The following is a 13798-nucleotide window of genomic DNA, read 5'->3' on the forward strand; positions in this document are numbered from 1 at the left end:
GAGCATCCCAGATTTTATCCCACACTAATGTTCGTTAGCCCGATTTTGTGCCCTGCGCGCAAATCACCGAAAACTGAGCGCATTTGAGGCAGTGCCTACTGTGGCGTCAGAGCCGTGCTTGTTTGTGCGCTCGCAGTGCAGCTTTCGAACAGCTGCATCAAAAAAGACTAGGACAAACATGTGTTTTTACTTTTGCAAGGATTTGCCAAAGTTTCTGTGCCACGCGCCGATGGTGCGTGGGGAGCGTGAAAGTTTCCAGTGGTGCCAGCTGTTTCTCTGCAGCCAAGCATGAAAACACAAACTGTGTACAGCATGATCGAAGAAACCACCAATGGCTCACGCCTACAAGCGGCCTTCTCTAGTTTTTGTGAGGCTGTGACATATGACTAACTCATCCCTTTATTTCCGGGGACAACCATGTTGTGGTTTTTTACCTTGAGATCAACGCATCTTTCGCATTTAGGTGGTAGAATTAAAATGAGTGCCGTGGAGGGATAATTTGTTTTTCGCTCTGCCGTTTACCACCCGCAACCAATCTGTGAATTCATCCTGAGAAGATTCACAGAGTGCGTTTATAGCCAGGCTCGATAAATAATTGAATGATCGACATGCTAGTGTATGGCCGTGGAGCTTTGTACTTTTAGTTTGCCCATAGGTGCTGGCACGCGACCTTTGCGCTTTGTGGCGCGAGACGAGACCAGATTCATCTCAGTCGTGAGTAATTGCTTCCAAATTGTTTCAGATTGTCCAATTCCTTTTGGCGCCCAGTCTCCTTGGTAGCTGATTGCAGTCTGGAGCGGAACCGATCATGAACCTGAACGAACACCAATCACGGTTGTTGCTATAGCCATGGCAGTGTTGTTCAGTTCTTTGTGGACACAAGAACACCAGAAAGAATTAGTTTTAGTGCTACGTCAGTCTGCTCATTTGTAGAGTAGAGTACGCATTGGGGAGTCACCACTGCGCGACTACACGCGAGATCAGACGCCGCGTTTGCACGGTAGAACACCGTTGAAGTCGAATTGGTACGCACCCTTCCTTCGTTAATGAGCCGTGTATACCGATTTGAGATAGGATAGCTGCTTTTAGGGAAACTAGACGTCCACGTAACTAATCACTACTACATTTTCAACAGTAGTAAACAGGAACATCGAATGCTAATATATATTTTAGTGCGAAATCCCTAATACGGAGGTTAGGTGCTAGGAAGATTGTCTAACGCTATGTCCTCTTGTTGTGGTACTTTCTCAAAAAAACAAAGCAACGTCGGAGCGGAGTGCATTTAAACCCAAGAATTTCTCGGAAGCGAGTAGAGAACACGTTGATGTATATGGGACATTGTTGCAATGTAATTAATATGACTTCGTGGCTATAGCCCGGCGTGCACACTGCTACACACTCTAGCCCGGTGCATTGCACCAGTCGTCTTTATGAACTTCCATCTCTGCGCAGAAGCTTTCACACGTTCTGCTGAGATTAACTAGGTTAAAATTCTGCATTTTCTACGTGAACTAGCCATGTAGTTTGCAAGGCAATCATGATTTTGATAAGAATATACACTGCTGCTTATATTGAAATTTGTGAGCATTAACCTCGGTGCTGCTCTCACAGGCGCAGTGTGCGGCGGGCATATAGCGTGTCCCAAGGAATAGTTTTAATTTTGTGCGATTCTTATTCGCCTACTAATTTCGTAAAATCAATAATAATAAGGGATGGGGATTGTTATAGCGTTGTGTATTTCGAGAAGGACGCTCGCTGTGTATTGGCGTGGCTGATCGCGTTCGTCATGTCAGCGCATGCGCCGGCAGCTCACGCAAGTATAAGACGGCACGCGCGTTCTCCATGTATGAGAGTTGTTGGTTTGAGGCTGCGAGCTTGCACCTCGTAATAAAGCCTCCTGTTCTTTAGCCTGGCACATACAACAGTGTTGTACATTCTTAAATGGAAATGGATTTAGGGAAACTCGCATATAGAACGGGTAGTATGTGCCTGCTTGCTCGCACCTAAACAGAATTATTCTATATGAATTTGCTGATGCCAAAGCTGTAACGTGTAAACATCCTGACAAGCTTGACTTAAAGAACAGGATTTTTTAAAATTTAATTGGGAACACTTGTTAGCAAAAGAGTGAAGAAGGCAAACGCACACAACGATGATCGGCCCAGATGTCCGCACACCTGCAGGTTAACACTCTAGGCTTCAATGCAGGTCAATTTAAGAACAAAAGTACTTGTAGAGCAAACTCCACATCGTTTTCCTTCATGCTGCACATATATAGAGGTCACTTTCGGGTGAGCGCTGAAAAACGTTAAGGCATGCAATGAGACCGGCAATATCGTTTAAAGGGTTAATGTGGTCTTCAGAATTGTCACCACAGCATATAGCATTCCCTATAACATTTCACTAAAAGGAAAATGATTCTTGGAATTACACAGATTCAGTCTGGATCACTCGAATACGTTTTTGAAACTGCAGTAAACTGGATGCGCCAGCCGTAATGAGAAGTCAAGCAAGCAGCCAGCAAAGGCCTGATTTTGGGCTTCATTAGTCGTCATCAACCACACGTGACTTGTCTCGGACCGGCAACAATAGTTTAAAAGCGCTGTGCCGGTATTTTTTTTTGGTCAAACTTAGGATCGTCTATATGGGACCGGAAAATCAAAACCCACACAAGGAACCGGAAAACATGTCCCTCAAAAATTGTCTTTGGAAGGTATGACCCATGAAATAGAGCATCTTTATGAAATGCTACTGAGGAAGCGGATATTTCAAAAAACGTTTTCTGGAGATCGCCTTGACAAACATCTTTGTTCGTTATTGTTCTACTTCTCCAAGTTGAAGAAAAACGTAACCATAAATGATTTCGCTATAACATATCACACCACTCGTATGAAGTGCAGTTCATGCTAGAGAGAGATAGAAACAGCTTTATTGCTAAGGATTAGAAGATATGCTACTGAGCCTCGGTGTGAACCCCATACAGGGGTGACCTCCAAGGCCCACTTAACAAGAGTTTCCTCAGTTCTTTTTTCCTGTTTCAGCAGCCGCCGTTTCCAGCTCCCTCCGAAGGCAGCTGGCAGGAGCATGCGAGGCGGGGGCTTCACCTCACATCCCCATAAGATGTGATCTTGGGTTGCCAGTTCCTGGCAATTTAGGCATGTCGGTTTATACTCCATTTTATTAATAAATGACAACCTTGGGAGGTTTATAATGGATTGAGTCCCGAGCCTTCTTGCATCGTGGCCTGTGCCTGACTAATGTCTGCATGCGTGGTTGATAAATCCGTCTTCTCTCTTTACGGTAGTTATCTCATGAAACACGGTCAGGGCTTCACCTAGAGGGTACAAGTCCCAGAGCCTGATTGGCCGGTTAGTCATATCTCAGGCTATGCGATCTGCCTTCTCGTCTCCGTGTTCCCTGAGTCAGCTGTGACCAATAACAATTTGAATGACTGTTCTGGAGTGCAAAGCTCAAATTGCGTGCTGCCGCCTTTCCTACCGCACATTTAAAGAAAATTGCAATGGTCCGTTTGGAGCCGCACCAAAAAAAATCACTGGCAAATGATTTAATGTTTCCGCACACATCACATCTCCACCGGCTATTGTTCTTTGTTATTGACCCGGTGCACTTACTGAAGTGCGTGTGCAACAACTGGTTAAAACAAAACGACCAGTGTTTCCGGTTCCCTGAGTTTGAACCAAGAACAACGGGGGAGCGGTGCATGCATTATGTGCTTTTTAAGACCATCAAAGACGCGTATAATTTAGGGAGTGAGCAGTTACTCCGGTGCGGCTACACTCTGTCCAGGAAAGTGGTTTCTCCAGCAGACATTGAGAAACAGAATGTTAAACTTGCTTTTGCAGGTATTCAGTGATTCCCATCCGAACGCACTTCGAGTGATTGGAGCCAAGCACACCCTAAAAATGGTAGGGGTAACATTAAGAGATAGGAAGCGTGCAGAGTGGGTCAGAGAAATAACTCAGGTTACCGACATTCTAGTGGAAATTAAGAAGAAGAAATGGACATGGGCAGGACATGTAGTGCGAAGAGAGGATAACCGATGGTCGCTTAGGGTAACAAACTGGATTCCAAGGGAAGGAAAGCGTAGCAGGGGGCGGCAGAAAGTTAGGTGGGCGGATGAGGTTAAGAAATTCGCAGGGGTCAAGTGGATGCAGCTAGCACAGAACCGGGTTAAGTGGAGAAATATGGGAGAGGCCTGCGCCCTGCATAGGGTATAGTCAGGCTGATGATGATGATGACACCCTAAAACACCACGAAGAAACCGCCAGTTCCATAGACATAATAGTAAAATGGCTGAAAGTTCTCAAGTCAAAACTCCTTTCAAATTACTAAGACTGAGAGATGAATATTAAAAACCCGCCTAGCTTTCTCTATTCGACTCGAGGCTTTCCTTTTTGAGCGATTGCTTGGACTGGTTGCAGGAATGGAAGGAAAGAAGGGCGGGCGCCTGTAAGTAGTCTGATGAAACTCATGGTGCTTTGATCCAGACGACTCGGGCATTTATTGAGATTGCAAGATGCTGCTTTGAGAAGCTCAGTAAGTCCTTGGTGCTTCTTGGGAAGTTCCAGGCCGACGTTCTAGAAGACTGCTGTGGATGTTACCTGCGACTGGCTGGTTCGCAATATCATTTGTCTGTAGGCAAATCTATGACTATGAGAACACGTTGCGACTACAGAGTCACTTCCACAAATATAGGAGCGTCCCCTTTGAAACGGGGTGGTAGCAGCAGCTATCATGCACATTTTTCTACCTATATCTTAATTATTGATTTAGATTGGTTAACTAAACCATCATTCTATTCAATAAATTTTTGTGTTTGCTGTGTATCCGATTCCGCCGTAGCCACACAAAAGGGGGCGGTCTAGTTGGACTCATATGCCTGAACGAGTCGCTAGGTGGTTCTGAGTTTCGTTTCTGAACTGGTTTATCACTCTGCATGATGTGATTATCCTTTCGCACTGTACGTATAAGCAACGTTTTGTTGGTTGGTTTGCGCAACCACCGGGCTGCTGAGAGCGGGTCTTCAGATTGCGTAGAATATTTAGAGATGTAAGGAAAAAAGTTGATATCAAAGCAAGGCGAGTAAGGCTGACGTACGTGACGTTATAGTGTTGATGTGCGACCATCTAGATGGGAAACCGAGGCAATCAATTGCCACTCCAAATGCGCAGTGTTTCGTCGGACGGGCTGAGGAAGGTAATGCATCAACTGGCATGCGTTGTAGTTTTGCCTTAAATACATTGAATTATTACAATTGGCTTTATAATGGCTTTAAATAGTTAGTGCCGTTACCTGATAATTAAATAATTTCCGGCCCCTACTGTTTTAGAAGAAGCTTTAACTGTGGTTGAACTCGTGTGAACCTAGTCATCCACAGCGGAAGCTTGGTTAATTGCTTCGTTGAATACGTTTTTTGGCCTTGGTTTATCCTTCATTTCTCAACATGGTTCCGCGATGCGGTCGACGGCCCCCGGCTCCGCGCACCGCATCTGCAGTAGGGAGGCTCGGCGAGTCACGTGATATGGCATCGCGCACAAACCTCTGCTGTGCCACTCGAAAGTTTTGATGTTCGGCCCCTGAAGACCTTTGAGTTCGCATGGGAGACTTCCGCTTTCAAAGCGGTACAAATTATCACTGACGACTTTGTATAAAGGTATGGAATGTGTATGTCTCCGAAAGACTGTGGTATAAAAATCTTCTAATCAAATTTAAAATTGCAAAAAAAGATATTCTGAGGGAGTTCATTAATGGTAAAGGCTGAAAGGCTTCGCAGTGTTTTCTACCCGTGTTACACTAGCGACCAAAAGCCCTTTTACCTAAGCGGTCTTTTAGAGAGTTTAAAGACTTTTTTTTTTTTCAAAAGGAGTTGCATAGCAGACACACGGCTCTGGCATTCCCTTTTTACCATTTCCTACCGAGGACGCTATCAAAGCGTGGCGCAAGATCTTGAAACAAAACCACTCAGAATAAACTCACATATCGAAACATATAAATCAAATACGTGTGTTATTACACGTTGCCTATAGTAAATTTAGCTACAGTATGTTCACAACCGTTAAGTTAAAGAAGACGGCGTGCATACGCATCAGCAGTTAGCGTATGCTAAGCGTAGCTTGCTTCCCCCATTATGAACCAGCTCGAACTGCACCCCGGGAATATTGGAAGCGCGCAGTACAGGAAGGAAGTCAAATAGAGAAAGCGATAAATAGGATAAATAAAGTGAACGGTTTATTTAGCAGTTTTTTAGTGTTGAGTAGAGAAGGATGTAGTACTAGGTGTGAGAGCTTCCATCTGCAAGCACTTTATTGAAATAAACGAGCGTCTGATCCGCTCTCTGACAAAAGGCTAAAAAATCTATTTTCCACTGTCTATAGGGACGCAGAAAAACACACATAGTGCTTATTTATTTTTTTATTTTGGCGCGTTGTGAAATTCCAGCGTCTTCAAGCCCAACTCGTTTCTGTCGGCGACTGCGTGCTTCCGCATGCCCCTTTTGAAGGCGCTCGAATGGGGTGTGACTTTTTACGACTTATCCGTATTACCTGGTTAGAAGGCAACCTGCGCGGTGAGGGGCCACGTGCTGGTTGCCCCAGGGCAGTCAGTGTAGCGACCGTAAGCTAGGAATATGCACTTCATTAAGCCGGTGTGTCTTGGAAAACTTAAACAGGCTCGCTTAATTGAATGCGAAATACCTAGAGGCGAGTGCTAGGCTCAGAAGAGGGATAAGATTGAGCGCTTTTTGAGTCATTGGTGGTGATTCCTGCGTTGCGTGCCATGTCGTAGAACATGGAATTGGCGTCGCTGAGCAGCTGCTCAACTGTCCCATATTCGGCAACGGTGCCTTCGCTCATGACGAGGATCCTAGTGGAAAAGGAAAAAAGATAGGCTTAGGAAAGAGCACTGATTTAATGTTTCGACTCAACGCGGCAAGAATTCGCCAAACATCTAAAACGCAAAAACCATTTGCACTCTGTCCATCCTTGCTCTCACGGACAAACTTTCTTACTGCCATATGATTTTATGTTTGCCTTGCATAGATTGCTGCGATTCTCAAAAGCTAAGAATTCGAGAGAGCTAACGCATGACAAAAACTATTAAAGATATAGAAAACAATTTCATTGTTTTCGTGTTGACGTGGTAGGGCTCAGAGCTAAAAGGTAAGGCTGGCCATACCTGATACAGTAATTTTTGCCATTCCAGTACATTTATTCAGTGGTGCGAAATGTACGAATAAATGTAGCATAACTCACGTACCGACTACCTCACACACTAAGTTCCAAACACTAAAGCACCCCCCACCGGGCTCCCTTTTGATGCCCGCTCCACTGTTCCCATCTTAGCATACTCTTTAATGAAAAGAACACGTGCCAGGATGGAAGCTTGGGTGAGTTGGGGATCGTTTTCTTGCAACATAGCGCTAACCAGACAGGGGCACAGCAAAACACACGGGATAGCGCCCGTCCCGTGTGTCTCGCTGTGTCCCTGTCTGTTTAGCGCTATGTTGCAAGAATACACGTGCCCTCATTCCCCCGTGTACTTTCTCTCCCCCTCATAATAATTTCCCTTAGCAGGATGAGCTGGGGCGGCCCTTACCCCGTCGGTAACATGCCGATGGGAATCTCAAAAAGACATCGGACCCACTACATGACCGAATTGTTTCACACCAGCTGCAGAAGTGGATGTTCGCCTCCTGCTGTGGACTTGTGCAGGGAGAAGGTCATCAAGGACACAGATTCTGCAGGAAGAGGGACTAACCGCAACAAGGGAAGAGGACTTCTCCAAATAGCTCACCGACAACGACAAGAGCCGAAGCCTTCTCCGATTCCTTACGAAAAATAATTTACATGGGTTTTTATAACATGTCTTATGGCAAGCTTGCGCAACAAAAACAAATTTAAGTACATTACCTTAACGATACGAATCATGTAAATTATGTCATTTCCTTGCTTCTTCAAGCAAATTGACTAATATGACAACTGTATATCATCAGCCTGACTGCGCCCACAGCATGAAGATGTGCTCTTCCCTATCTCTCCCATTAAAATCCCGTGCCGGCTGTGAAGACCAGCTTTTCTCCGGAAACTTCCTAATTTGATCATCTCATCGAACTCGCTGCTGCGAGAGGCTACGCTTTCCTTCACTCGGAATCCGTTTCGTTGGTTCTGATTTTTATTGTCGTGTCTGAGCATTATACACTGCTTATCTATGTTCATTTCTTAGTTTCTTTTCGACAGTGAATGTCAAATGGGCGAACATGTGTTGCGAGACCCATTCGACATAGCCCGTGGTGTGCTCCAAAGTAGCGAAGCATCGCTAGTGCAATGTCGTCGAGAAAGTGGCAGGTCATATGAGTGCGGCCCACTGGCCGGCTATTCTTTACCGCTTGCAGAAACAACTGAGCCTACAGTTTCAGGAGCTAATTGGTTCTCGCTGGCGTTGCTGAGCCGTGCGGCGGCGCTGTTCACAGTACGTCGGGAGCAGCTCGGGAACTGTGCATTATTCTAATTGCACCTCTGGCTGTAGCTTGTTGTTGTGTTGCGTCGTGTTTTACGGCACATAGACAACTAAGGCCATCATGCGCCAAAAGCAAGGCTTAAAATCTGGACTTTGTTTAAGGGCTTTAAAAAGTTATTACAGGTTCTCTAACTTATTTAGGTACTTTGCTTCTTTTAGGAACGAAAATATATAGGAAATGTAAATGAGTGACCTTCCTCCTAAAAATAAGCTTGGGTGGAATGGTATATGTTCATTGTAAAGTTATGAGAAGTGCTTCTGTAGTAGATCTTCAAGTCTTGTACAACTGATTAGGATATGGTTGATTGTGAACACGTCTCCACATTCTTCACAGGTAGGCTGATCGTGTTTCGTTAGTAAACATTTATGTGTAAGGTGTGTGTGACCGATACAAAGACGACATAGAACCACCCGACACCAATAATTTCATCATACCTATCGTAGTCCAGCACTGTATGCAGCCGGTGCGCAACCGTGAGCAGAGTGAAATTCGCAAAGCTCTCCCGGAGTGTTGCCTGGATGAGACGGTCCGTGTCTCCGTCCATCTGCGAGGTGGCTTCGTCCAGCACCAGGATACGCGGTTTTCTTAGAAGGGCACGAGCCAGGCATACCAGCTGCCGCTGACCAGCACTGATTGATGAGAGATAAAAAAGAACGCAGCAGAAGAATGAAAAACCATCGAGTGTCCTCCAGCGTTTATAACTGACGACAGCGTATACAGGTGTCCCACATAACTTGAGCCAAGTTTTAATTACAAAAGGCGCTAAGGACGCGAGTAGCACCGGCTGCATAATGTTGGCGCTAGCCTAATGCCACTCAGGCCATTCTTGTTTTTCTCTTAACTAAGTGATAAATGACTATTAGTAACTCAATTTTTCAGGTAATGGCTACAGACCAGAAATGTGAAACGCAGAGTTGTAGAGCACCTTCAGAAACCCAGAATGAGTTGTGTTTTATATGATATATCTCACAAGGTCAATTTTTCCGCGTTCCGAAGTCAAGTGACGGGACGCTTCCGCAGTGATATTGTCCTGCTGTCAAAGGTGTAATGCACTAACAAGGTACGCTGCATGGTGTTCGTTGCCTCGTCAAAGCGACAAGGACTTGCTCCGGGAGCAGATGTCTAGGCCTCCGGCTTTCGTCGCATGACTGAGCAGTGGCCTTGTGTTCTTTGATCAAAAAATCAAGTATTAATTTTCTTGCATTTTTTTTCCCGCATTGGGAAGCTCTATCGCTTCGGCAACAATAGGCAAGCAGTATGTATCTCCGCCATCATACGACAAGAATTAGGAGGACCAAATTTCTAAAGCTGCTGGCAGAACGGCTTGTCGCTTATTTGTGGCTACCGTCACACTGTGGGCGACCTTGCTCACTCATTGCATGTTTAAGAGCTCCTCAGGAGCTCGTTCACGTGGCTTTGTTTTAAAGTGTTCATATGTCGCGGCCTTCCTTTGGATGGCGAAAAAAAAACCAAATCGTCTTGATGAGCAATACTTTGTTGCAAAAGTGCCAGTGAGAAGATTCGGAATATAAAACAGGGCTCAAGTTTCTTTTTTTTTGTTCCGCGACTGCATTTTTCTTTCTTGCTGTAGTGTTGGACTGAGAAAAAAAAAAACTATTCCAATAGATTAATCATGGTCTAGCCGCATTAGATGATAAGACTGCCCAGGTGCACTACCAAACCAACGAGCTCACTATATATCATCGAACTCAAAACTGAGGGCATAGAAGGGCCCTATACCTACATGTTAAGATATTTTATTAAATTCCTCCGTTTGATGCATATCATTTACGCTATATCAGCGCCCCGGCTGATGTACTACTCCATGGTGCCATAAACTCTATACTCAAACAAGCTGGGCGCGGCGTTCACCTGAGGTTCCCGCCGCCATCTCCAGTCTCGTGGTTCAGCTTCAGAGGCTCTCTCGAGACAAAGTCTGCCATGTGCGCCTGCCGGAGTACCTGCCAGAGCTCGTCGTCCGTGTGTTGTTGCATGGGGTCCAAGTTGGCACGAAGTGTACCTCGCACAAGGCTTGGATCCTGGGCAGTTCAGGAGGTCAAGGTGTGATTGTAAGGAGCACAAGTAAAAATTAATAATCATCATAATTATCAACTAGACTATACTCACTGAAAGGCGAAGGCCTCTCCCGAATTACTTCAATGACCCGGTCCTGTGCTAGCTGCATCCACTTTACCCCTGCGAACTTCTTGACCTATCCGCCCACCTATCATTCTGCCACCACTTGCTACTGTTTCCTTTCCTTGAAATCCAATTTGAACCTCTAGCGACCATCGCTTTTTCTGTAAATGAAATTCTGTATGGTAGAAAGTAAAAATTAGCAGTACGTAATTACGGTTAAACCAATTTTGACGAGCGACAGGTCTGTTTGGCCTGGTTTCGCTAACACCGCTTGTTTATTTGATGTGCTTTAGTGCCTATTAGGTGTCTGCAGACTCCACTGAAAATAAGTCACATTTCTAGGTCAAATTTGAAGTGAAAGGTCACGGTGAAAGGACATTAGGTATGGTCAAGGGCTCGTATAATCATGTGCTCATTCTCCAGCTTATTATATAGCATAACACATGGGGAAGACTTGTTACACAGGCTAGGTATTCTGCCTTAGCTCAGCTTCACGGTTAGCCGAACGAAACCAAGCGGCGTCCTAATTTGTACATGCTTCATTAGAGCTGTTGATCGAAATGTAGATGAAGCAAAGCCTAACTGGCTTGCCGTGCTAGAATTACCGTGAACAGCAGAAATAAACACCAGCATCGAAACTTCACCAGTGAAATTCACAGAGCATTTTCCGCTCCCCCCCCCCCCCTGAAAAACAAAGAAAAAGAGAAAATATATAGGACGCGTAGCCGGGTTTTTCTTCGGTATTGAACACATCGCAGCATATCTTTACGATCACAGTTCAGCTTGGTTGTTCCCCTTTGCTACAATTGTTTTCGCACACGCTAGGATCGTGCTGCTGTGTGAAAGCACTGATCACGTTTGAAAGCTTTGGACGAGCGTTTTTAGAGAGAAAGCGGTTTTAGTTCAGCTCAGCAATACGGCGGAAGTGTGATCTCATCACAAGCGCGCTCACCCTTTCCTCCAGCTCATCGTGCGCTCTGTATAGCCAAATGTGGAAGAGAAAGGACGGACGAGTTCCCTCCTAATGTCAACCCCCTTTTCCTCCACACGCCGTTGCTGTGAATTGATCCTTGCAAGCCGTCAGTGGCCACGCAAAAGAGCCGCTTATGGGCTACTGACACTTTACTTTCGCGTTTTTCTCCGGTGAATTGGGTACAGATGATCAGGTATTCTTCTCGAGGTTCCCTTTGCCCTGTGATCTCTCACGGGGTTTTGTGGCTTAGCCCCTGCTTGGCGGTACAGGTTAGGGCATTCGACTGGTGGGCCCAAAGGTGCGGGATCGAATCCCGGTGGCGGCGGCCGCTCTTCGATGGCGGAGAAAAGCTAGGCGCCCATGTGCAATGAGATCCCTCTGCCCGTTAAAGAACATCAGATGGTGTAATTTTCCGGAGCCCTCCACTACGGTATCTCTCATAGCCTAAATGGCTTGGGACATTAAAACTCACAAACCAAGAACCATTTTTGGTGAATTCCAGAAGAGGGCAAATACGAGGCTGGTTGGTACATGCTTAAGAATCGAGTAAAACGGCGCTAGGGGTACGGGACACGCGAACGACAGACACATGCGCTGTGTCTGTCATTCACGTGCCCAGTCTCCCCTAGCGCTGTTTTACTCGATTCTTAAGATTTTTGGTGACTCGCTTCTGGCCCCGACATAGCCTCAGTGGAAGCTGAACATTGCGCCTGGTCAAAGGGATCGCGGAGCTTGAGTTTTCACTTGTTTTTATGAGAAAGGCTTACTTGTAAGGCCCACAGCGAACGAGATTATCTCACCAAGTACGCTGCCATAGAATCAGCGTCTTGCCCAGAGTTCGAGCTAGCGCAGTTTTCGAGAAGCAAAGATCCCGTGTATCCAAACATTGTTCTTCTTGATAAGTAAGTATTGCTCATTCGCTCGTCTAGTTAAAACAGCGAAGAACGAAAGAGCTGTGTGGGATTCATACCACAGAAGCACGTCATATAGAAGGCTTGAGGCATATATTCACAACTTGTTCTCGCACAACAACTGAAAATGATAACTGTGTGTATGAGCTGTGGATATTTGTATTCCACAAATTCGTCATCCAAAATATGAGCGCTCGACAATTAAAGGTACTAAATAAACTGATCGTCCTAAAGTTATTTACTCCAGTGCGATCGCTGCATCTCTGTTTATAGAAGGATGGGCAGGCCAGGTCCGGTCCCGAAGTCTGAGAAAAAGGCCGGGCCGAGCCGTGGTCAGGCTCTTCACTGCCGGTCCCGGTCGAGCTCCTGACATCGCGTAGGGTCTAGACATAGAGCCTGGACACGACGCGGGATGAGAAATTTGCCTCGTGCACACCTCAGCGCTCACCGACCCTAGACTTGCTGTAACGGCTCTAACAGAGTACGGCAAAGCGTATTCGCCTTGCCAATGCACTCGTTTTTTTTTTTTGCTCCGATTCACGCACAGCTAGCGCCACCGCACGGACGGAGAAACTCAAATATTCGGTGCCCTCGTTCGTAACAAACGCAAGCGGCGAAAAGGACTAACGCTGACTAACGCTGAGTGTTCTTCAGCCTCAGTAATGCGCAATAAGGGCCAATGCTAAAACAGCAATGCAGTACTGCAATGTAGTTTTAACAAGGTTAGCTTTAGTTATATGTCTATTAGGTAGTCATAAGACTCTAGTTTGGCTTTAGGAAGGCATAATTGCTTCAGACAAGTTAGGACATCATTTTCTCACCTGTGCATCATGCAAGTTTAATTAGCAATAATCAGGTTAAATTTGGAAACAGTACCATTTACTCTGAACTTGGACATTGCCATCGCATTCACGGTAGCCAAGTCACTCATATCAAGTCATAGTATAACGAATATGGAGAAATATGGGAGAGGCCTTCGCCCTGCAGTGGGTATAGTCAGGCTGATGATGATGATGATAACGAATATATAGCAAATCTGTTCTTTATTGTTGCCATATAAACATAACGCTTGGCTGCTGGTATAGCACCACTCAGGCGGCTGAATCTCGAAATCTGCGAAATCTGTCCTGCTATGCTAGAAGTCCTTCCACACTAAAAACTCCAAGAACAACATTCTACTTCATGATTGCGGAATAATGAGATCAAGAATTACGCAATACATTAAAAAAATGTTTCTCA

At 45.5% G+C, this 13798-nt stretch overlaps 1 protein-coding gene across 1 annotated transcript in view; it reads right to left on the bottom strand.

Annotated features, from left to right (window-relative positions):
* Window positions 1–6424: 6424 nt before the first annotated feature.
* LOC146178707 (multidrug resistance-associated protein 1-like) overlaps window positions 6425–13798 on the bottom strand; it is a 100495-nt gene continuing 93121 nt past the window's right edge. The window contains exons 25-27 of the mRNA XM_084579791.1: window positions 10409–10575; window positions 8971–9165; window positions 6425–6882 (exon numbers count right to left, since the gene is read on the bottom strand). Of these exons, the coding sequence (XP_084435917.1) occupies window positions 6714–6882; window positions 8971–9165; window positions 10409–10575 (531 nt within the window). The 3' untranslated portion in view covers window positions 6425–6713. The remainder of the gene's footprint in view (window positions 6883–8970; window positions 9166–10408; window positions 10576–13798) is intronic.

Source organism: Amblyomma maculatum, chromosome 9 (genome assembly GCF_055883805.1).
Source record: "Amblyomma maculatum isolate TAMU_Amacu chromosome 9, ASM5588380v1, whole genome shotgun sequence".
Lineage (NCBI taxonomy): Eukaryota > Metazoa > Arthropoda > Arachnida > Ixodida > Ixodidae > Amblyomma > Amblyomma maculatum.